Here is a 21,941-nt window from a genome sequence, read left to right on the forward strand (position 1 = left end):
AAGAGCCTGAACTCTTGCGGCAGAGGCGATAGCTTTCATTAGACCAACTAGAGAATTGCAAAAAAAAAAAAAAAAAAAAGCCTGTATTAGCAAGCTCCCGACTGCAACCTATTACTAACAGCCGGTCGCTGCGGAGAGGAACCAGGAGGCGCGGGGGAGAAGGATCCAGCTGCGGGCTCCTCCAAGGCGGCGGCGGCGGCGGCGGCGGCGGGAACAGGGTTGCTCTGCCGCGCGCTACTTGTGGCCTGGCCTGTGCCGACGCGGCCACGTGACGCGGCGCCGCTCCCGGATTGGGCAGCGCGGGCAGACGCCCCCGGCCGGCCCCGCCCCGCCCCGCCGCGCTGCGCTGCGCTCTGCCGGCCGGCCGGCCGGGCGGGGCAGGCGGTGGCGACGGCGGCGGCGGCATGGCCGAGCCGGGCGGCGGGGACCGCATCCTCTGCCTCTTTGATGTGGACGGGACGCTCACGCCGGCTCGCCAGGTACTGGGGCTGCACGCGGGGAGGGAGACCCCTGTGGCCGGCCGTTGCCGCGGGCCGGCCAGGGCAGGGGCATCGCGCTGGTGTCCGGCCGGGCTCTGCGCGGCTTCCTCGTGGGGCTGGTCCTAGATGCCAGGGTTTGAATGCCACTTTGACTCTTGGGGGTCTGCAAAAAAAAAAAAAAAAAAAAAATTGGGTTGCCCTTCACGATGCCCTGATAAAATCTGAGACCCCCCCGCCCGTTATGACTGATTTTTAAATCTTACAGGGGGGCTCTCCTGTGTTATAGGGCTCCAAGCTCCCCTGTTACTCGAACCCTGTTAGATGCCACCCTGAGGTCCCTGCCACCCCATTTTCTGAGAGCCCCTGTGATGGGGGAGGGCAGGAGCCAGGCAGGGCTGGACCCCAGCAGCCCCAACCGGGCCCCCACACGTGCTGGCCCCCATGCTGAAAGCTACTCAGAGAGGCTGTGGCATCTCCCTCTTTGGAGGTTTTGACACCACAGGCAGACCAAGCCTTGGCTGGGATGATGTAGTCGGCACTGGTCTTGCTTGGGGCAGGGGGCTGGACTAGATGCCCTCCTGTGGTCCCTTCCAGCCCTCATCTTCTAGGAGTCACCCCTGCACCACTCCGGCCAGCCTAATCCAGGCCCCACTGCCCCCCGCTGCGTCTCCGTCCCAAGCTGGCTGGACCCAAAGGCGGCCGGGTGCTGCTCCAGGCCCTGGCTCTCGCTGGGGCACCTGGTTCTGAGGGTAGAGGCACATGGAGCAGCTGCCATCTCAAGCAGAGATCCCTCAGGGGTGCCAGCCCCATGTGCCCACACGGCCTTGCACCACAGAGCAGGAGGTTGGCTGCTGCGGTTCCCCTGCTTTTCTTTTGGCCTATTAGAGCGGTAGGTTGCATTGTGTCAGGGTGGACGGCAGTCTTATGTGGAGTTTAGATAATGGTTGTATGGGATGGTTTGGATAGGGAAGATCCTGCCTCAGGCAGGTGTTGCACGAGGTGACCTTTGGAGGTCCCTTTCAGCCCTGCTCCTCTATGACTGCATGAACCGCTTCTCACACAGCCTCAGAGGGACTCAAATCCACTTGCTAAGGTCACAAGCAAGGGAGGATGCTCTTGGGGATACCAAAGGGAGAAAATGAGGCCATGTCTTCTGTGATCAAACCCCTCTTACTGCAGCCCAGAGGTTGGCACCCTTCATGCGCACGGGGAACCAGACTGGTGCTGGGTTTGTGCTTGCATGGCTCTGACGCTGGTACTGTCTGCATGTGCAATGGTCAAATCCCAGTTGTTTTGTTTCTAAGGGCCTCAGCAAAGCAGGCCTCTGTTGAAGTAGAGAAGGCTTCCCTTTCTGTTGGCTGACAGCAACATGAGAGTGTTATGCAATGGGCAGCCTGCAGCATCTGCTTCATTTTCTAAGGAGGAAAGGGAAGCCTGCCCTTTGCTCACAGCCTTGTGAAAGCTGTCTGTGGTACTTGCTTAACCTGTTACCATAGTGCCTGAGGCTCGCCCTACTTAATATGTTGATCCAGAAAGTAGGGAAGTGCTGTGGTGCTTATTTAATAGAGAGGGAACTGAGGGCACAGATGGAGTCATGGTCACCCAGGGAGTCTGTGTTCGAGAAGTGGTTTGACCTCTGGTCTCTTAAGTCCGCGGCTAGGGCCCTAGAGCACTGGGGGATGGAAGATGCTGGCATCTTGTGAAGGAGGAATGGGAGCCAGGCCAGTGAATCCAGGTGGAGAGCCTGGAAGCACCCAGCTCTTCCAAAATAATCCTTCCTGCACCCCCACATCCTTTCATCCATGGCTCTTCCTAGATGTCTCACCCTTGCATCTACAGGCCAGCTGATCACCACCCCACTGTGGATTGCATGTAGATCCACATATGCCCTGACCTCGTATGTAGTCCTTCTGTGACTCAGTTTACCCATCTGTACATTCTGGCCCGGTCCGTCCTTGAAGAACTGAATCGGCAAAGATCTGTGTGATCCCTTTCCCATGCTTGCAAATGCATTGTACTCACAGCACACAAGTGTTCCCAGTGTTTCGCTTGCATTTGGATTCGACTTGTGATATGCATAATAGGCACAAGAGCAGTGACCAGCACAGTGAAGTCCTGCTTCCTGGTGGAGACCTTCCCTTGCTACCTGCCAATGAACTGCACCACTCTGCTTTTAGCTGGGCAAAATATGGCTCATTTCTTGACCTGTTTCAGTCTGAGTTTGATTGATGCCAATGTGGATGGTCCCAAAAGAGGATCAGACTGTCTTCTCCTTCCTGTATCATGGCCCTTGGAGAATTCTCTGAATCTACTGCTTTGGGGAGGTCAGCTGGGAACTGTGGGCTGCCAACCATGGCAAAATGATGTAGAACAACACTAGCATGGAAACAATGCAAAACCACGAGTGGCTGGAACATGGGTCAGAATGGAAACAGTGAAATGTTTGTGTTTAGACGGGCCTCATGCCACCAGTTCAGTTCTCTAGTGCAGACATGGCCTGGAGGGCGCAATATAATGCAGCAGGATACTGACAGTGCTCTTGTCCCCCTCATTTAGCTGTAGCAAATTAAGATGTTCTTCGTGTTTTGAGGCACTGTGCCTGGTAGCGGCCAGAGAGGGTTGTTCATGCTGTTTTTAGATTAGATTAGACCAATGCTTTTATAGGATGGTTTAGGGATAATCCTGCCTTGAGCAGGGCATTAGATTAGATAACCTTCTGAGGTCCTTTTAGCCCAGTTTTCTATTATTCCTGACCTTGGACAGGGGTCTTGTGAGGCTAGATCCATATTTGTAAGGCTCATTGGGAACTGCAGATGGAATGTGTTGCAGAGGGCAAAATATCAGTGAGCCATTTGTCTAGACCTTTGGAGGTAGTCAGTCTTGAGGTCATCCCCCATCCTGCAGCAAGTGATAAAGGAGAAAACAGGGCCCCAAGCATATACAACAAACAGGGAGGAGTGGGGAGGAGCAGAAGCCTGTTGCTGGGTGGAGTGCACCATCTGAGCAACAGCAAAAGGTCTTTATCTTGTGGAGATGGAATGACAAAATAAGCAAACAGGAAGGTGGAGACCCTGGAGCAGAGCCCATGCTTAAGATGCCCCTTACAGAGCACCTCTGCCTGGCTTGCGAGCTCTCAGAGAGGAGGGGAGGGCTGGAGAAGCCCTTTGGTCAGTAAGCGCTTGGTGGGGCCTTTGCTGCTTCGCCTGTTAATGGGATTAAGCAGTAATGAGCAGCTCTTTAGGACAGGGCAAGGGACAGGGAGCAAGAGCTCTTGGGAAGGCCTAATTTGCTGATCGGTCCCAAGCTATGTTAGCTGTTGACACAGCTTTGTTTGTTCCTAGGCTGGGCCACCCACTGGAGTACTGTGTTCAGTTTTGGGCCTCCCCACTACAGAAGGGATGTGGACAAATAAAAGGGAGTCTAGCAGAGAGTGACAAAAGTGGTGAGGGGGCTGGGGACATGACTTATGAGGAGAAGCTGAGGGAATTGGGCTTATTTAGTCTAGAGCAGGGGTGGGCAATTCTTTTGGGCGGAAGGCCGATTACTGAGTTTTGGCAAGCATTCAAGGGCCACATAACAGGCAGCTAGGGGCAGATATATATTAATTTCTAATTGTTTTAGGGGCCCCGCAAGCCAGATAGAATGGCCTGGCAAGCTGCATTTTACCCACCCCTGGTCTAGAGAAGAGAAGACAGGGGATTTGATAACAGCCTTCAATTACCTGAAGTGGGGTTACAAAGAGGATGGAGCTGGGCTGTTCTCAGCAGTGGCAGATGACAGAACAAGGAGCAATGGTCTCAAGTTGCAGCAAGGGAAGTTTAGGTTAGATATTAGGAAGAATTTTCTAACTAGGAGGGTGGTAAAACATGGAACAGGTTACCCAGAGAGGTGGTGGGATCTACATCGTTGGAGGTTTTTAAGACCCAGCTAGACAAAGCCTTGGCTGGGATGATCTAGTTGGGGCTGGTCCTGCCTTGAGCAGGGGATTGAACTCAGAAGGTCATTTAGGTCCCTCCCAATCCTAATGTTCTATTATTCTGTATCGTCTTGATGGGGTCCAGCCTCTTTGTGTGGGGATCATTGAGAGATGAGCATCTCCCTCCCTTAGTGATCAACAGAAAACTAGCAAGGTGTGTGGGCGTGTGTGTGTGTCATATGGCACATCGAGTGACAGGATATTTCATAAATTTCATAGACATTAGGGCTGGAAGGGACCTCGGAAGATCGAGTCCAGCCCCCGCCACCCAAAGGGCAGGAAGTCAGCTGGGGTCATAGGATCCCAGCAAGATAAGCATCCAATTTACTCTTGAAGGTGTTCAGTGTAGGTGCTTGAACCACCTCTGATGGCAGGCTGTTCCAGACCTTGGAGGCTCGGACAGTAAAGAAATTCTTCCTTATGTCCAGCCTGAAATGGTTTTGCAGTAGCTTATGACCGTTCGGCCTTGTCATCCCTTGGGGCGCTCTAGTGAACAAACGTTCCCCCAGATCCTGGTGGTCACCCCTGATAAACTTATAGGTGGCCATCAGATCACCCCTAGCCTACGCTTTTCCAGGCTGAAGAGCCCCATGGCTCTCAGCCTGTCGTTGTAAGGTCTATTTTCCTGACCTCTGATCATGTGCATGGCTCTCTCAAGCTTCTCCACATCCTTTTTGAGTCACGGAGCCCAAAACTGGACGCAGTACTCCAGCTGCGGCCTCACCAAGGCGGAGTACAAGGGGAGAATGACATCCCGGGATTTGCTTGAGAAGCATCTATGGATGCAAGTCGGCGTTTAGGTCGCTTTACTAGCTGCAGCATCGCATTGCAGGCTCATGTTCATCTTGTGGTCAGTGATGACCCCCAAGTCTCTTCTGTAGTGCTAGCCAGCGTAGCGCTGCTGAACCTATAAGGATGCTGCAGGTTTTTCCTCCCAAGGTGGACAACCTTGCATTTTTCGGGGTTAAACACCGTCAGGCTCTCATCCGCCCATTTGCTGAGCCTGTCCAGAACAGGACAGAATGTGTCAGAACAGGGTGCTTCTCTGGCAAGACATAGAAGTACAAGATGCTCATCTTCCTTGATCCTCCCTGTACATGCATAGACAGAAGGAACCGTTTCCCTTCCCCCCCACCAGTCCTGTTCTGTCTCTTTCATCCCCCTCATTTTTTTTTCCTTCCCACTTTCCTCAGTCACCGCAAGTCTCTGTACTGCGTGGGATGGAAGATGACAGCACCTATCTGTCTTTCCCTAGGGCTAGCCTTCATGTGCTTCTGTGGTGCTGCCTGGGCCTGGAGCAGCATGCATTCAAGCTGTCCCCATGTCTCCCTCACAGAGGTCCCCTGTGGGCTTACAGATTCACAGAAGTTTAGGGCTGGAAGGGACCTTGTGAGATCATCGGATCCAGCCCCCCTGCTCTGGGCAGAAAAGACTGCTGGGGTCAAGTAACACCAGCAAGGTGTGCGTCCAGTCTGTTTTTAAAGATCTCCAGAGTAGGTGCCTGCAAAACCCCCACTGGGAGACTATTCCAGCGTCTAATCACACGAATCATAAAGAAGTTTTTCCTTGTATCCAGTCTGAAACTTTCTTCTAGGAGTTTATGACCATTGCTTCTGGTTTTCCCCTGGTGCTTTGGTGAATAGATACTCTCCCTTGATATATTTGTAAGCTGCCACCAAATCCCGCCATGTGAAGGCCTGGACTCTCAAATATCTGCTGGCCACTGTGTTCCCTTTCATGGGGGCCCACATGCAAGAAGGAGTAGATGAAATGGTGGATTGATCTGCAGTCATTCAGCCTTCCCCAGTTCCATGGCATGCTGTCTGAGGACAAATGGGGCTCCTAGTAGGCTGGGAAATACCATCAAGAGTCAGTCTCTGGTGTCTGGAAAGGCCTGTCCTGTACACTGGTTGCAACGGTGGGCGGATGAGAATAGGATGGGGTTTAACACTGATAAGTGCAAGGTGTTGCACATGGGGAGGAAGAACCGGCACCACACTTACAGGTTGGGGAACTCCCCTCTTGCCAGCACGGAGACAGAAAAGGATCTTGGAGTCGTCATTGACTCCACGATGAACATGGGCCGGCAGTGTGGGGAGGCAGTCAAGAAGGCCAACCGTACCCTGTCATGCATCCACAGATGCATCTCGAGCAGGTCCAGGGAGGTGATTCTCCCCCTCTATGCGGCACTGGTCAGGCCGCAGCTGGAGTACTGCGTCCAGTTCTGGGCGCCACACAAGAGGGACGTGGACGATATGGAAAGAGTTCAGAGGAGGGCCACTCGTATGATCAGGGGTCAGCAGGGCAGGCCTTATGAGGAGAGGCTACGGGACCTGAACCTGTTTAGCCTCCACAAGAGAAGGTTAAGGGGGGACCTTGTGGCCTGCTACAAACTGGTCAGGGGGGATCAGCAGGTATTGGGGGAGTCCCTGTTCCCCCGTGCGCTGCCAGGAGTGACCAGGAATAACGGTCACAAGCTGGCGGAGGGTAAGTTTAGATTAGATATTAGGAGGCGCTACTTCACAGTCAGGGCGGCTAGGGCCTGGAACCGGCTTCCAGGGGAAGTGGTGCAGGCTCCTAGCCTGGGGATTTTTAAAAGGAAGTTAGATGAGCACCTTGCCGGGGTCATCTGACCCCCGGTGCTCTTTCCTGCCAAGGCAGGGGGTCGGACTAGATGATCTACCTAGGTTCCTTCCAACTCTAGCTACTATGAAACTATGAAACTGCAGCCTGTCCATTACTCTGAATTCTAACCCTCTGTCTCCATCCTGCTCTTCCAGAAAGTTGAGCCCGAGGTGGATAAGTTCCTGCAGGAGCTGCGTGGCAGAGTCAAGATTGGCGTAGTGGGTGGCTCCGACTACTCCAAGATAGCCGAACAGTTGGGGGAAGGGGACGAAGGTAAGAGCCTCCCCTTTGGCAGGTCATGCAGAGGTGGGTGGGAATTGTGGGGTGGGGCTGTTGGAGGCTGGTGGGAGCAGCTGTTCTCCTTGGGTGAGAGGAGCCAGTTGAACTCGTCTTTGGTAAGTGCACATGGCTCTAGACACCTGAGCACTGAGGACATATTTTCACACCATGATGATGCCTGCTCATTTCTGCCCAGTGTGTGTCCTGTCCTGCAGATGTGGCAATGCTGACAGCTATAGAGGGGCCCTGAGCGCACACCCAGCACTTCTTCCAGATGTGCTTATTGGTATCTGCTCAGGGTTGCTTTAAGGAGGCTTATGTTACCTCATCTCTAGACTGTAGCACACAGAGCTGGAGTGGGCATGGTATACTTCACAACAGTAGTCCCAGGTGTGGCATGGAGGCAGTGTAACAGTTCCCAGCTGCTCCAGAGACAGCATGGACTACCAGTGCCAGCTCACACTGCTACTGTTGTTGCTCATGGCACTGCACAGAAGGCCTGGCCCAGACCACCATTATTGCTAGAAGCCCAGAGCTCCTCCCCAAGCACCATCTCCCAGGTTCACTAGCATCAGGGGTAAAACTCTTGCCTCTTTGCTGAGCAGGGGGTTGGGCAGCAAATAAGCATTTCCCCAAGCCAGAGCTGCTGCCCTCCCCATTGGCAGGATAGCAGAACAGAGAGCAGTATTGTGCCTGTCACCTACTGTGATCTGGTGCATCTGTACCTAATGCACAGATACAGGGCTCTCTTGGGTCCTGTCTTTGTGCTGACCTTGTCTTGCCCCAATTTAAGAGGCAGCCTGCAAGAAGTAGCACACCATGCCTGGGGATAGTGTTCCAGGCCAGGGGGATTTACCCTGTAGACCATGTGTAAGAGCCCATGCTAATGAGTCTCAGTTTGTGCTTTTTGCTGTCCTGGCCCGGCCTGGTCAAGGCTTGGTAGAGACAGGGCTGCATGGCTGGAAGACTCCTTCCACTTGCTCCCAGCCCTGCGTCATGGCAAAATATTCCAGCCTTCTTCAACTCACAGTCTCTCTGAGCACCCATTATGGGTTGCAGTTTTATGGGAATTCTGTCAAAGGGAAGGGCGTATGGGCTCAGACATTCTGCACCAAGGTTGAGCATGAGTGAAGGGCTCACGTCTTAAGGCCCTTATCTGCTGTAGGAGGCTAGCAGAGTTCTCAGCGGGGATGGGAGGAGGCAGGAGGGATAGGACAGGTGACCTGTCCTCCCTCTTGGCTTCCTTTTCTCCCCTTCTCCAGCTTCAGAGTAAAACGTAGAGCCGAGTTCTTCCTTCTGGCTTGTTTGCAATGACAGGTCACCTGGTGATGTAACTCTCAGCTTCAGGGAGCATGAAATTACCTGCTGAGTTGGCAGGGGTCTGTTTACTGCAGCCAGGAGAAGCTGGAGTGAGATAATCAGCTAGGGTGCTTGGAGACATCCTGGGAAGAGGACTGGGGATGTGGGGATGGGAGGGAGGGAGGAAGCAAAAGGGAAAGTGAGCAGCCTGGTGTGGGGATGATGAGCATGTCTGGGAGGCTGCTGTTCCTAGGCTCTGAACTCAGCTCTGCCATTGACTTATTCTGGGCCTTGGGCAGATCACTTCCTCTCACTGTGCCTCAGGTCTCCTCATCAAACTGGGTGTTTCTCAGGCATCTGGAGCACAGAGAGCCAGGGCAAAAGATTGTGGAGTAAAGGCTTGCGGGGAGGTAGGGGCTCTGATGCAGCCATCACTCAGCATTGCCACCTCTTGGAACACTGGGCCCCATTGTGCTGTTTTTCTTTCTCCCTCTGCCCCCCTGCAGTCATCAAGAAATTTGATTACGTCTTTGCAGAGAATGGCACTGTGCAGTACAAGAATGGGCAGCTGGTCTCCAAGCAGGTGAGTCTTGGTCTCTCCATCTGCCTCTTCTCAAAGCCACTGGTTTGCTCTTTCCTTGTCCCTTCCAAGTTCCCTCCCCAGCCCAACCCTTCCTCTGCCTTGTCTCCCCCAGTTCTGTCAGTCCCAGATGGAGCAGCTGTCTGACATCTGACCACTCTGTGCACTCGCAGTCATAATCAGACCTGTCTGACTTCCCTTGTCCCATTGTCCCCATCCTGGATGGATATTGTAGAACAGCCCATTCTGGGAAAGTGGTGTCCTCCAGCTCCTGCAGGGGTATCTGGTAGTAGCTTTGGCGTCACGTTCCATCTAGGCTCTTCCTAATTTCCCCCCCTCCTTTCCCCACAGGCTATCCAGGACCACCTGGGGGAAGAGCTGCTGCAGGAACTAATCAACTTCTGTCTCAATTACATGGCACTTCTAAAGCTGCCTAAGAAACGGTAATGATCCCACTCAGCCCTATAGCTGCCTCTTTGCAGTTCAGATACAATCTTTTACAGAAGGCTCTGGGCCCTGTGACTCTGTTTAGAATCTCAGTCCCCTGGGTTTGCTCTTGTATTAGCTTTGTATAGTGCCAGCACATTAGCTATGTCCACAGGGCACAATGCAGAGCTCTGCAGAAATCTGTGAGCTAGCTCAGGTACAGGCTGTGGTAGAGCTATGTTAGGGCAACTTGTTGCTTGAGCTGATCTACGCTGCTTTTCAGAGAAGCTTGTTATCCAGAGCATTGTGCTACCCTGGCTGGTCTGTTCCTGGTGCCTGAGCTGGCCCCCTGAGACTAAGTGGGTGTCTCTGCTACAGTATTGCACCTTGCACTGTGCCAGCTGATACACCCTAGCCAAGATCAGAATCCCATTGTGCTTCCTGAGAAACAATCCAGAGGGAAAGTGCAAGAGTTGTCGTCCCCCTTTTTGCACATAGGAAATGGGTACAGAGATTAAGCCCAGATTTTTAATGGTGTTTTGGTGCTCAGCTGCCAACTGAACCTAGACACCTGTGAGGACTTGGGCCCGAATTACTTACCCACAGTGTCTGGCAAAGCTAAGAGAAGAACCAGATCTCTTGCATCCCCCTCCAGTGTCTTAACTACAAAACTGGGCTTCCTCCCTGGAGCTGCCCCAGTGTAGTCCTTTGCTGTGCTGTGTTACCAAGTGTGGAGAGCTGGTTCCTCTTGGGTTCAGCATGATAAACACTTTCTACCCAACATACGGTGTAGTTGTTATTCTACCAGGCTCCCTGCAGGCACACTCCTGATATAGCACCATTAACAGCTGCTCCCATGTAAATGCTGGATTTGCTCTCCTCCAACCTGTTGAGGTCCCTTCCAACCCTAATTTTCTGTGATTCTGTGATTATGAAATGTGTTAAACCTGCCTCCTCGCCCCTTAGAGGGACCTTCATTGAGTTCCGCAACGGGATGCTGAACATCTCGCCCATTGGCCGGAGTTGCACCCCAGAGGAGCGAATTGAATTCTCTGAGCTAGACAAGGTAAATTGCCAGGCCTCGCTGTCCCCTCCTTTGCTCTCACAGGGGACACAGCGAGCTATTTTGGTCATGTCATGGTGTTTGCTTGTCTTCTTCATCGCAACCTACGCTACAGTCCCAAGCCTTGCACTCGGGTAACCAGGCCAACAACAGCCTTGAAGGCCTTGGGCTTGCCTATCTTGACTGTGAAGGTGAAGGCAGCAGTGTGGATGGGAACTCCCAAAGGACTTCTTTTGGGGTGACACTGAAGAAGTGACCTGATCCACTGCCACTGGTCAAAGTGGGCTGCTCACTGCTTACATGCAATCACACCTGGTACTGGAAAACTTTCCTCAGGAACTCCTTCCATTTTCTATGGTATTTCTTCAGCATAGTGGCTGGAGATGACTCCGACCAAAATGCCTGGACTTCTTAGCTCAAGTCCCATCCGGCCAACACCTCCTCCATTTCCCCAGGCCAAACACAGCAGGAATCCATGGTTTTCCAGACCAAGAAGGGCCAGGATATGTGTCACTAAGATGTGTGGAGAACACTGTGATTCTGGCAAGTGCCAGCTGTACTGGGCTATCCTTGAAGACTTCCTTTTCCCCAGGCCAAAGCCCGAAGGGATTGGTCCAACAGGTGCAAGACATAGAGGCAGAGCTGGTGATGTCAGTTCCTGGACTGGGCCCCCAAAGATGAGCAGCATTGCAATGAAAGGCATTGGCTCCCAGGCAGCTGTGCAGAAAGGGGCTCCAATCCAGTGTAACCAACAACTGACCCATGCTGCCCTGATCTAACATCTGTTAGGCTGACTCTGAGGTCGGGTCACAGCAGCAGCATGGCACTGTTCCCAAGGGAAGGGAACTGCGTGAAGGGAAAAGTGAAGGCAGCATAATTGTGAGATCATCTCAAATCCTGCACAGCTCGCACCAAATCCTGGGCCCCAGGTGCTCAGTGCAGGAGACAAAGGAAAGCTGTTGTGCCATGCTGGTTGTTGGGACCTGAGAAGAACACAGAAGCCTAGGGCTAGAGCTAGAGAGGCAGTGGCACAAGAGCCCCATAGAGGGCTACTCATTCATAGCTTCCCCCTCCATTCCTCTGCAGAAAGAGCGGATCCGAGAGAAGTTTGTGGCAGCCTTGAAGGCAGAGTTTGCTGGCAAAGGCCTGCGGTTCTCTCGAGGTAAGCAGAGGGCCCTGTGATTGCTGTGGCTGCCCATTCAGTGTATGTTGTGTGAGAATCTCAGGTGGGCAGAAGCCCTGGCCATTTCTTACCTAGAGGTGACTGAGTGAATGTCAGGGGTAGGAGCCCAACCAAAACCCCTTGGAAGAGGACATGGGGTGGATTCCTCATGTGGATCTTTGGGTGGGGAGATCTCAAGCCTTGGGGTCCTATGTAATGTGTAGAGAGAAACAGAAAATAGAGGTGTGTAAGCACTACCTATGAGTGGTGGATATTTTTCTTGGGAGATCAGTCAGATGCACTTGCTTTTGTGCCACTGAATTTCAATAGGTTTTCACTTAGCTCTGCTGTACCAATAGAAGTGCAGGAGAGGGAACAGAGATTGCTCTTGCTTCTGACACTAGCTGTTGGATTGTTCCAGCTGCAGAGCCAAATCCTTCCCTCTGGTTCACCTGTGCAGCCCCAGTGATGCCAGGGGCACAGGAGAGGGAAAGCCCCCAACTTGCTTCTTGGCTTCCCTGCTGCATTTGCAGGGTCAACTGTTGAGGAAACAGTCTCTTCTTCTCTGGTAAACCTGATCTGGAATCATTGCATTGCTGTTTGTGCACAGTGGTGCCTCCAAGTAGGACTGCATTCTCATGGCCAGACTCACAAGAGTGAAACAGGCAGCAAGTGTCCTGGTGGGGAGTTTGGCCAGGATGGAGGTGGAGGTGAATGTCGGGGAGGGTGAGGGATGGGGCTGCATTCTTTAAAATTACTCGGCGGTGAAGGTAGAAAGAATCAAAATGTAAGGTGCCCATTAAAGAGCACCCGTTAGTGAAGAGCATAGCAAGTATGGGGGGTAAGACACTGTAGGGCAATGGGACACTTCCCTATTTAGCCATAGTCATTCAGAATCCCAGTCGTTGGCCTGCCAGGAGCTTGTGTCTCCTGTCAGCCTCTCCCAGCTGTGCCATCTTGGCATTGACACAGGCTATTTGTCATAGCAAAGACAGACAAAGGCATCACAGTCCTGTTCTCCTCCCCAGCTGCACACTAGGCAAGTGCAGAACAATGGTCCTTTCTCCCAATGCTTTGGTGAGCTGCTTTCCCAAGGCCACTCTTGTGACCCAGTGCACAAAGATGACAGGATCTGTGAGCCCTCTGGTCCTCTGAAAAGAAAGCACAAGATGTTTCAAGCTGGGCACCTGAAAGCAGAAGTGCATAAAAACAGGGATTCCCCCACCTCCCCTTAAAGCAGAGCTGGAATTGATTTGTCTGAGGCTCTGAAGTGGTAGAACCCAGGAGCTTGGGTACCCAGTGCCGCTGGGCAGGGCTGAGACAGGACTCACTGTCCATGAGTAGAGCACCCTTCTCCCTTCATGGGACTTTTCTAGCCATATCTGCTGGTGTTGGGAGCTCCTGTTGCTGCCCATCTCAGCCTGAAGGGGACAAAAGACCTTGGAATATGCCATCTTCTTTGCTCAGTGATGGATCAGATTTACACATTCTTCTGGCACTGGAGTGGCCAGTTGGATTTCTGCACTGCTACAGGCTTGGGTGACCTTGGCATTGGTCAAGTTGCTTCACCTTTCATCCATGTCCTCCATGGGTGCTTAGCTGTTGCCCTACTCAGCACAGTAACACCTCACCCCAGGTGCCCTGTCACAGAGCCAAATCATCAGCCCTAGGTTCTGTTTTCAGGCTTCCCCATGCATCGTACTGGCAGAACTAAACACCCACAGATGGGATCCGTTGGAACCAGCTGATTGGGGAGTCACCAAAACTAGCCACAAATGAAAGGAGAGGAGAAGGGCAGGGCCCAGCTGCACAAGCAGCTGACTAGCCAGAGATCGGTGCTGTGCTTCTGGCCAGGCAGACCCCACTCTTTACTAGGGATTATCAACCAGGAACTTTCCCCTGGAGCTAAGCAGCTCGTAGGTAGTCTATGCCTGGTGTCCGTGTTCACTGTCTATCCGTGAAAAGCTGGAGAGTACGTAGACCCCAGACTAGTCAATAGCCTAGTGGCTGAAGCACCCACAGGTGGTGTGGTTCTGAGTCCTTCAAATCACATAGAGTGGGGATTTGCACCTGAGATCCTGGTCCAAGCCCCTGTGGGCCTATCTCAGAGCAGGGACTTGAACCCATGCTTCTCCTATTTTAGGTGACCCCTCTGACTAATAGATAGTTGGCTGTTTTTAATCTCAGCTGTTTAAATAGGATATTTATTGGACCACAGAGACAAACAGTGTCTGTAGCCTCCTGGTTAGGGCATTCCTCTGGGATATGGCAAATTGAAGTTCATGCCCATGCTTCAGGAGCTATTTATTTATTTATTTGTACAAGGTGGGGCAGCTCCAACAGAAGAGATTAGGTATGCCCCACTCCAGCCTGCTCAAGAGCCTGGTGGCGGTGTCCTGAGAGTTGGGACACTTGGGCTTAAATTCTACCCAGTCTGGAAGAGGAAATCTGCATCTCCGACATCTCAGGGTCAGTGGTGTGCCTACATACGTGCACACAGTTGTTCATGCCTTTGTCCTGAGCAATTCTTAACCTGCTTACACTCAGCCCCTGGCACTTTTGTGCCTCTCTACCTATCCATAGTCTGCCTCAGCTCTCCCCCGCTCCAGGCAGGATGTGTCAAGTAACAGGTGTTTGGCCTACTCTCAGGACTAGCCCCTGCTGATGAAGTACACCTTCCCCTGTCTAATTTGATAACCCCATGCTGAGGCCTCAGAGCAGTTTGCTTGCTGCAGAGCAGTGTCGGCATGTGGGGGCTCTGCACATGCCCACCAGCAGAAGCTCAGGAGTGGCTGAGGATTGGTTTTAAGAGACTGGTTTTAAGACTGTGGGCTTAGGCAGCCAGAAAGTGCCTTTGAGGCTCAAGGCCTCAGCTCACCATCATAAGGTGGGAGTGCCAGTGCCAATGCCAGTGCTACCCTTCCTCATGGGTATTAGGAGGATGTGTATATTGCAGACTGTGAGGCCCTTGGACACTGCAGGGATGGCAGGGATTGTTAAAAGCCTGCTAGAGCTTCTCATAGGTTCCCTGGTGACAAAGCTGACCTCACCACTCCTACACCCTGGGATCCTGTTGCTCTTGTCCTTGGCTGAGATCAAGGGCGCCTTGCTGACGCCCTCGCAGCCCATTGTCATAGAAACAGTAGCTGCCTGCCTTCATCCTAGCAATGCATTAGAGCAGCGGTTGCCATGGCAGGGTAATGTCTTGCTGCCCTTCTGGGAAAGACTGGGTTCACGCAGCCAGGCCCTCTATGCTGCCCCAGCCTAATGCCCAGCACCCTTCCCACTCGCCTGATGATCTCTCTCCTGCTGGCAGGTGGCATGATCAGCTTTGATGTCTTCCCAGAGGGCTGGGACAAGCGCTACTGCCTCAACATCCTCGATGATGAGAGTTTTGACACCATCCACTTCTTTGGGAATGAGACAACCCCTGTGAGTACACCCTTCACACTGGCACCTGAAGTGGAGAGAGGGGAAGGGGCATTCAGCTGTTCTCTGAAGGGAGGGACCTGTTCCCCTCATTCCCCAGCTCAGTGGTTCTCAACCTCGTTAGAGTCAAAGTGCCCCTTGGAAAATGCCAGCTCTTCGTTTTCGCTCTTTTTTTGACAGCAGAAAAATAGCACAGCAATGCTTCTGGTGCAGAGAACTCAGAAAGGCCACAACAGGTCAGAGCGTCTTTTTCCCTATGGATTCCTATTTGAAATCTCTGGGTTTATTGTGGGAATTGCATGTAGGTATTTGCTCACCTGTCAGTGTTCGTATTGTACAACACCTTTAAAAGGCTCTCGTGGCGGCCCAGGGTGCTGGGAAGCCCTGGCTGAGAATCACTGCCCCCTTCCTATGGACCATGTCTCTGGTCGCTCTTGGTTTTGTTAGGCGATGCTGTCCTCTAGTGGTGAGAGAAGGGAGAGCTCTTGTGTACTCAGAACATGCTGCTGCACCATGCCAGACTACTTTACATGCTAAGCCTACAACCAAGGGACCAGCAGTGCTTGGGATTAGCAAGTGATGTTCTTCCCACCAAGCCAGAGCTGACTTCCTGCCACATCACAGTCCTCGAAGTCAGTCTGAAGCTGAAGAGGCCACAGAACTAGGGAGATACAAACCTGAAATTCTGACCACATCAGCAGAGGCAGGAACATCTTCGCTGCCTCTGCAGGTGGTGCAAGGTGGTCCTTACCTGCTGCTGATGCGGCATTCATTGGTTTTGCTTGTCTCCTTTCATATATCAGCAGTCTCTTGTGCTCAGTTCAGGTTCCAAAAGATTCTTCACAAATGTAGGGGCAAGGTGTTAGTACTGGGGTCCTAGCCAAGCCCCAACTCAAGTTGCCACACTGAGCTAGCCTAGGTCTCTCTGCATCACTTCACTTCAAATTGGTTACAGCGCCCTTCTCCATCCCTTAATGTGAGCTGCAAAATCATGTGGTAGGTGCAGGATGCCAGGGACTGCAGGCACACTTCCAGCCTGATCCACAAGCAAAGTCAGTGCAGTAGGGATGTGGGTAGATGTTCAGTTGCCCTAGTGTAACTTATATGAGCTTTGTATGCTAATGTAAGTACACTAGGATCAGGGTCTGATATGCAGCTATCCCCAGGGTAGTAATAGGTGCTATTACAAACCTTTGCCACTCAGTGGCAGAGGAGCAAATAATATCTCATTTACATTTAGCAGACACTACTACCCCAGGATGGAAGCAGACAGATGATGCCTAAACAGAAGTAACTTATAACATTATAGTTTTACCTTGACTATTTCAGAGGACGTTTTCCACAGGATTGGGTAAAGTTACCCCAGCACAGGAGTTTGTGTCATCTGACTGCTACTTCTTTACAGAATTGTAATGCTTATTAGACGAATGGAAATATTTAATACGTCCACACTTTTTGATGCATCAGGCTTACTCCCTACACGGGGTTTGGATTTGGTGTTCTTAACAACAACACTGGGACAAAGACTAGTTCAAATCACTTTCCTCCCATAGGGATTACTCAGGCCACAATTTAAATTCTCTCTCTCATTGAGCCACTCCGGCTTTCATTCTGTCCAGTGAGCTAGTAAAACCCTTGTAACCCATCCCCAGCAGGTTCACAATCTGTGAACAGTGCAGTGTGTCTCAGGTGAGCACTGTTTGCCTATCACTAACTGTGTTTCAGTGACAGGTGGGTGACCCTTACAGAGTCTGAAGTGCTGTTGGGGTTATACAGGACAAAGGAAGCTATATGCAGAGTGATGGCTACAACTCTTTCTTTTCTTTCCCCCTTCAGGGAGGGAATGATTATGAAATATATGATGACCCACGGACAGTGGGGCATAGCGTCCGGTCTCCCCAGGACACAGTCCAGAGATGCCGTGAGATCTTCTTTCCAGAAAGAGCCAATGAATGTTGACTCCTGTACCCCTTTGGATCTTCCCCAGTGCCTGTCACCAACCTCCAAGATCCCACATTGTGAAAAGCACCTTCATTTGAGGACTCTGCTTGGGGTCTACTGAAAACTGCTTTCCAGAGCTGGTCATGAGGGAAGGTTTTAAAGTGTTGGGTGCAAGTGGGTGTGTGCAGGGGAGGGGGGAGGTATGTTAATCCTTCGCTACCTCCAATGATGGCTGGGGACTTGTGGGACCAGTTCAACTTCCACCATCAAAAAGACTCTCTTCCTTTTCCAGGTAAGCACTCCATTCTTGGTGGGTGATGGTTTCCTGCCTTGTTGGTCTGTGGCCTGATGGGGACCAATCACTACAGGCACTCTTTTTTTCTCTCTCTCTCTCAACATATCTGCACATGGGAATACACTTCATAGGTTCATCCATAGACACTGAGTATGTGGAGTAGGGTGACCATGTGGCCATAGTTGGGCAGGACAGTTCTGAAATGGAAACATCAAGTCCTGGTCCTGGGCTACATGACTCCAGGACAGCATTTGTCTTGGATTCCCAATATCGTGCAGGGATCCAAGTTTTCTGTTCACCATGGAAAAATGCAGGAAATGGCAGGTTTTCCCTTGCAGGCTGGCAGAGTTCCAGCCTGCAAGGGAATGCAGGAAGTGAGATGCAAGGGGCGTCATGTGCATGTATGTGTGCACACACACATGCACATGGCCAGGAATACAGCCCCAGGCAGTGGTGGAGAACAGCTTCCCCAAATGCCTCCAGGGAAGTCTCCAGGAGCCCTGCATTGGCCACACCACCATGGCATGGTGCTTCCTACCCACCTGGCAGCAGCATGGGTGGTGGTGTGGAGTTTTGCCCCCAGGCAGGCAGGGTGGCATCATCATGGCAGTGCAGCTGGTGCAGGACTCCTGAGGGGAGGGCAGCAGGGCAGGAAACCCTGAGCCACAGCAGATAGCCTGCATCCTCCTCTGCCTGCCCACAGGCTCCACAAAACTCTGCTCTGGCTGTGCTACTGGGAGGGAGAATCATCTTAAGCGCCCCAGGGCTGCCAGCAAAAATAAAAGTTAGTGCCTGTGGGTTCATCCCATTAATCCCTGTTGCAGCTCTAGCCTTGGGAAAAGGCCTGGGACCTGCCGAGATCAGGGGTTCTCAAACTGTTTCATTCTGTGGACCAATCCTTAAAGGTGACCTGGAAAGGATATTTTAAAATGAGTATGTGCCCTTTTATCGCATGCGTTCTAAAGGCCAAGAATTGCTTCCTTTTTGTGTGGAAAGGATGCCCTGAGTTTCCACTTGGGTTTTTATATGCGAGTGAAATGAGGAATGTGCAGTCTGATCTTTTCCGGTTTTGCTGGAGGACTTCCGGTCTGCGGAGCTTTTATTGGACTCTGAGCAACACTAATAGACCGGGAAGCAGAAGTTTTAGCAGAGCCATGCTTCATCTAAATGGTAATTAGGCATTGGAGTGAAGTAGGGGTTAAAAACAAAAAAATGTTTTTAGCAGTCTGTGGCCTACAGTGCTCTGCCAGCAGAACAGAGAGCTCCCATACCCAGAGCTTCTCTGCCAGCAGAGTTACTCCACCTCTGCTGAAGAAAGTAGGGCTATTACTGCCCCCTGGTAGCTGGCAGAAGGTGTGTGCAGACAATCCCATGCCTTCTGCCAGCTGCTATTGTCCTACGAGTAACTGGTACCTTCCCAGGCTGCACTCTGCGCTCTGGCTGAGTATAGACCAGGCCTGACTGCTCCCTTCTTTCCCAGTTGCTCAATGGCTTTCTCTTAGGTTTTCATCCTTTCACTTTCTCCACCCCTTTGGCACCTGCCAGTGCAGACAAGAGCTGGATTTTTGTTGGAATATTAAAAAAAACCTTTCCAACTTTCTTTATCCACCTTAACAGGGGTGAGACAAGTATCCTCCCTCTTTCCTGGTCACTTCTAAAGAAGCAGATGCAGTTGCACAAATGCAGCTGTCTCCTGGTTTTTGTCCTCCCAGAGAGCAGGACTTCACTTCCAGCAGGACCAAATCCCCCAGCGTCTCCTGGCCCTACATCATCTCTGATTTTTGTCCTTTTGTTTCTTATCCTTTATCTTGGGTAACTTTTTGTGCATCAGGAAGCCTGACCCCTGTTATATGTGTATTGAGGTACAGTGGCTGAAGAAAGTCAGGGATTCAGTTGGAGGAAGGTTCTCTGTTATATCTTTCCTACTGATGTAGTGTTTGAAACTCTGTGGTAAACAGAGAGCTAGGAGCTTTAAGTTCAAGACACCCAAAAAAAACCCTATGGGTTTTGAGCATTTCCAGCTTTGGATGTGATAGACAGATGCTCCTCCGTCCATGTCCTTCATGCCATTGCCCTCCAGAACTGCTGCTGCCTCCTTCACCAGCCCCCTTTATTTTTCCCAGTCCATTTTCTGTCTTGTCTTTCTTCTGGGCTCTCGCTTTCCTTCATTGTCTGTGTTTTTTGCTTTCTCACTGTGGGTCTCCTTGTCCGGTGTAACAGATGGCTCTTTGCCTCCTGCTAGTGGCTGGACCACTTATAGAGGTTCCCGAGCGTGCTTCTGACAGACATTAGAGACTCATGCTTTTAGGTTCAGGGGCTCATTTCCTCCTTGGAAATGAGGACCAACCCCTCCTTGGAGGTCACTTGCTTCGTGGCTCCCTCCCAACTGCATTTCACTCCACAGCAGGCTGTGGGAACCTGGAGTCATGCTGAGTGTCCACGACACATTTGGAGTCTGATCTGTATGTGCTGTGTGTGTGTTTTGAGGGCTGTGGGAGCAGCCCTCTCTGCCTGGTCCACAGAGGAGAGGAGTCCATGACTGCTCTACGGGGCTGGTGGTGCACCTCCAGACAGCAAAGTGGCCATTACGGCTCTGGTTTTAAACCAGTCTTCACTTGGATCATGCAAGCTCCCTTCAAGCCATCAGCCCAGATGCCAGAGCTGGGAAGACCCTGCTAGCAGCTTCCTCAACAGCAAAGTTCAAGCTTGTTTCTCAGGGTTCAACCCGTCTTTCCTCCCAAAACACTGCCTGCCCTGGCAGGGGTACAGCATGGTTCTTAGAGGGGGGATTGGCTTATACTGACTGGCTTGATCTGTACCAATGTCAAAAGCTGCCTCTGATTTTTGGGTATGCAACCTGAGACCCAAGAATATCAGAAAGGTTATACGAGATCAGAGCAAAAGCCCTCCTAGGCCTGGGTCCTGTTTCCAACAGTGGCACGTAATGGGCACTTTAAAGGAAGCACCCCCAACCTCCGAGTCCTGACACTATGCCTTGCTGAAGCCTTTACTGCCCTCTTTGCACACAGCTAGTAATGCCACCGTCGTCCCCCATTGTGATGCTCCCTCCCACCTGATAGTGTCACCCCTGTAATGTCACTGCACTACTGGAGCCCTCACAGCAGGAGCAGCCACTGGTGAGGAGAGCATATTGTGTGCTGAGACATGTGGGCCTGTGGGAACAGTTGTGGAGACAATTGCCACAAGGTGTCTTTGTTTTCACCTGGTCTTAATGCTGCACCTGAAACTGCTGTATGGTCTCACTGTGACAGAAGAGGTGCTGAGGCCTGTGCAAACTGAGCCTTCTCCCTCCACCCCTGCCACCTCGCAACTGGAAAATGTGAAATGGGGAATGTGCCACCTCTGTTATGCCACCAACTAGTTGCAGCCATCTCCCCCACCCCACCTGGAGACAAGAGGCCTCTCCCTGCACCGCCTGGAGCTGGCCTCAGGTCTGATTGAGCATGAGCACTTGTGGGGTTTATTACTGTATGACCGTGTGTGTATATAAAAGTGGAAGGACATGTGTCATTGACTGTGTAGCCTGTGGCTCTGTCCGTTGCTGTGTGAAAGAAAAGAAGGTCCCCTGTGACTGACACTAGCTGTTAAATAAAGCAATTTTATTTTAAAATGCTATTAAAGGTATGGAACAAAGTCGTGGAGGGCAGTGTGCTGTGTATCTCTGGACTCGAATGCTCACTGAGCCATGCAGGGAAGGAGTGGGAAGATACTGCTCCCATTGCATATGTGCTGCTGGAGAGATGTGACAGATCAGAGAATAGCTGTGCAAAGCCTGGGTGATTCGTCAGCTGAGGAGTCTGCCCATTTATCTGAGTAGAACCAGAGCCTGCTCCTGAGTGGCATATCTTAATGGGAGCTGGGAAGGGCATGAGGAGAATTCAGCATCTCTCCAGCACTAGAGGGAAGCAGTTTGGTGCATCATTTTCCTTTGAGATGGCTACAAGAGCAACAGAAATAATGGGGCTCTGCCTATTATGGTCCTTTTTACCAAAACAAAAGCTGCTTTACAGGCTATGAATTGCCTGCTGCTCAGCAGAGATCAATTGCCTGCAGACCAGGTCGTGGCTGTACTACTTCTGGTGTGGAAGCTGCATGGGGTGTCTCAGCACTGTGCTGCCTTGTGTTGCGTAGCCCTGCCCATAGATATTATGGGAAGTCTCACAGCACCACTAGGAAGTGGGCTAGGACTGTTCTCTGCTAGTAGAGACAACTGCTAAAGGTGATCACAGTGCAAGAAATCCTTGCAGCAGGTTGTCTTTATCGCCTTTCAGCACGTAAGGCCCTAGAGCTCTTGCTGATATTCCTATAGGTGCTTTCTAAGCCTGTTCCTACAAAAGCATAGGACAGTGCTGCCCATCCATACCCT

At 51.7% G+C, this 21,941-nt stretch overlaps 1 protein-coding gene across 3 annotated transcripts; it reads left to right on the forward strand.

Moving 5' to 3' along the window:
* The first annotated feature begins 306 nt into the window (after positions 1-306).
* Positions 307-21,209, forward strand: PMM1 (phosphomannomutase 1). Of its 3 annotated transcripts, none has more exons than XM_090042923.1 (9): positions 307-479; positions 7,236-7,353; positions 9,165-9,241; positions 9,590-9,681; positions 10,631-10,730; positions 11,814-11,889; positions 15,206-15,321; positions 15,499-15,554; positions 17,155-21,209. In XM_090042923.1, exons 1-9 carry the CDS (start codon positions 405-407, stop codon positions 17,378-17,380), a joined length of 936 nt encoding a protein of 311 aa, XP_089899049.1. In that variant the 5' UTR covers positions 307-404; the 3' UTR covers positions 17,381-21,209. The 3 variants fall into 3 exon arrangements, with proteins under 3 accessions (XP_089899049.1, XP_089899050.1, XP_089899051.1); XM_090042924.1 differs by having other exon boundaries at positions 15,502-15,554; XM_090042925.1 differs by lacking the exon at positions 15,499-15,554 and having other exon boundaries at positions 308-479.
* The last annotated feature ends 732 nt before the right edge of the window (positions 21,210-21,941 follow it).

This window comes from Crocodylus siamensis, chromosome 4, assembly GCF_052110815.1.
Source record: "Crocodylus siamensis isolate JL-2025a chromosome 4, ASM5211081v1, whole genome shotgun sequence".
Classification (NCBI taxonomy): domain Eukaryota; kingdom Metazoa; phylum Chordata; order Crocodylia; family Crocodylidae; genus Crocodylus; species Crocodylus siamensis.